The sequence below is a fragment of the Notothenia coriiceps genome, unplaced genomic scaffold, assembly GCF_000735185.1.
Source record: "Notothenia coriiceps isolate Sejong01 unplaced genomic scaffold, NC01 NC01_scaffold00037250, whole genome shotgun sequence".
Taxonomy (NCBI): domain Eukaryota; kingdom Metazoa; phylum Chordata; class Actinopteri; order Perciformes; family Nototheniidae; genus Notothenia; species Notothenia coriiceps.
This window is the reverse complement of record NW_011369951.1, coordinates 11,726,103-11,727,944: the sequence shown is the minus strand read 5'-3', so window position 1 is coordinate 11,727,944 and position 1,842 is coordinate 11,726,103. Positions and strand designations below refer to the sequence as shown.

Below are 1,842 nucleotides of genomic sequence, written 5' to 3'. Positions count from 1 at the left end.
AAATATCTAAAACCGCAGCACGCCTTCCTGCACAACACATCTCACCCTTCCTCGCACAGCACTCTCCCCACTATACGCACAAGCGCCAACTAGCGATCATCGGCACATTATCACATGACCAGGACGCCACATAGACTGAGAAAAAATGACAATCACACCCTATGAGCAAGAATAGTCATGAACATCGCAAGAGACACAGTCCCAACTGTACATGTCAGCTACAATAACACCTTTCTCCATTTTCTTGATTTTCTACATGTCATTTTTCCACTCATGTGGTGCACGCCCAAGCCAATGCAAGCAGCTCGTCATGCCACATCATTCCCTACCTTCAAAACCTAACCATTTTCTGGGAGCAGCCTGGTCGGCGCCAGGCCTGCTGGTGTCTCGCGGCCTTCTTCCGTCACCACCTCCTGGCTCTTGTGGTCGTAGTTGATGGCCAGCTCCTCCAGAGCCTGCAGCACCTCCTTCACCTCCGCCTTGGCGCAGTCGCTCTCCACCTGCAACCTGCCGAGTTCAGCCTGGACCTTGTCCCCGTCGCCTTTAGAGGATGCCAGGAGCTGGAAGGAGGGAGGGAAAGAGGGGACAGGGGACCCTTCAGTTAACGTACAAGTCAAACATAGTCTGTCTGTGTATACAGTGTGAGTTGGTGTATACTGACCTCATCCTGGTCCATCATCTGCTGCTTCAGTTTCTCCACAAACTGGCACTGCAGGTTGATGTCATCATCCTGCAAAAATATGATAGTGTTTTTCAAAAGCGAAACTTTTTCTTGGCAATGAACAACTGTTTTGATGTCTGTTAATGTCTTCAATGACATCCATTTAAAACTATTTGAATCCTGGCATTATCAGATCTAGATGCTTGATTCGATAAGGGGCTATAGAGGTAGAATTCAAGTAAAGCAAACCTAATTATGTTTTTGCTTGCAGAAAGTGTGTGTGTAGTTAGTGTGTTCATGTTTTTATGTTCGGACCTTGTCATCCAGCTGCTTGTAGAGCTTGCGAATCTCCTCCTCATATTTCTGCCGCTCCTCCTCAGAAATACGGACCACAATGGAGGAGGTGTCGTTGTCTAAAACGGGACGCTCCTCGATGGTCTCGAAACGGGTCACCACGTCTGCCGTGGTCTGCTCCGTCTCAGGTACTTCCTCTCCTGAGGGGCAGGGGGAAGGGACCAATAGGTCAGAGAGACACACACATCAGGAGGAGGCTGTTCTTATAATGTCAGCTGACGTTTGTCTAAAGTCAAAATACAGCTGATGTGTCTCACCGTTTCTCCAGCGGTTGAGCTCAGTCTCCAGCCTCAGGACGGTTTCCTTCAGAGTCTTGTTCTTCTCCTTCTCCTTCTCGAACTTCTTCTTCCACTGCTCCGCCGTCAGCTCCAGGTTGATGGAGGCGGTGTTCCTGATGGTCTTGGCACTGTGACAGAGGAAAACAAAGACAGTTTGTTAAAAAAATTAAAATAATAATATGTTAAATAACTGAATCTTTTGCTCGAAATTCATCCGTATCTGCCTTGTTTGGATTTATGAGTTTGTTCCTTGCTAACATTGTGGCTTCATGTGAGAAAGCAGTAATCATATTGTGTTGGGTTTCTTGTTCCATGCAGAAGTAGTTTAAAAAGAGTTTTTTCTTTCCAAAGATGCATTGACTGCATCACACAAATGTATCTACCGTTGTCCAAACATCAGAGTGGACTTGGTCTCGGCGTCGTTGTAGCTGGAGGGGGAGCAGCAGATGAACATGGTGGTTCGACAGTTCCCACCCAGGGAGTCCTGCAGGATGCGGGTCATCTTGCTGTCACGGTACGGCACGTGAGTTTTCTGCAGGGGAGAGAAGG

The 1,842-nt window shown here is 47.7% G+C and overlaps 1 protein-coding gene across 1 annotated transcript in view; it reads right to left on the bottom strand.

Moving 5' to 3' along the window:
* LOC104967307 (kinesin heavy chain isoform 5A-like) overlaps positions 1–1,842 on the bottom strand; it is a 10,824-nt gene that overhangs the window by 8,725 nt on the left and 257 nt on the right. The window contains exons 2-6 of the mRNA XM_010796718.1: positions 1,677–1,825; positions 1,273–1,421; positions 977–1,155; positions 662–730; positions 342–560 (exon numbers count right to left, since the gene is read on the bottom strand). Coding sequence (XP_010795020.1) covers positions 342–560; positions 662–730; positions 977–1,155; positions 1,273–1,421; positions 1,677–1,825 — 765 coding nt within the window. The remainder of the gene's footprint in view (positions 1–341; positions 561–661; positions 731–976; positions 1,156–1,272; positions 1,422–1,676; positions 1,826–1,842) is intronic.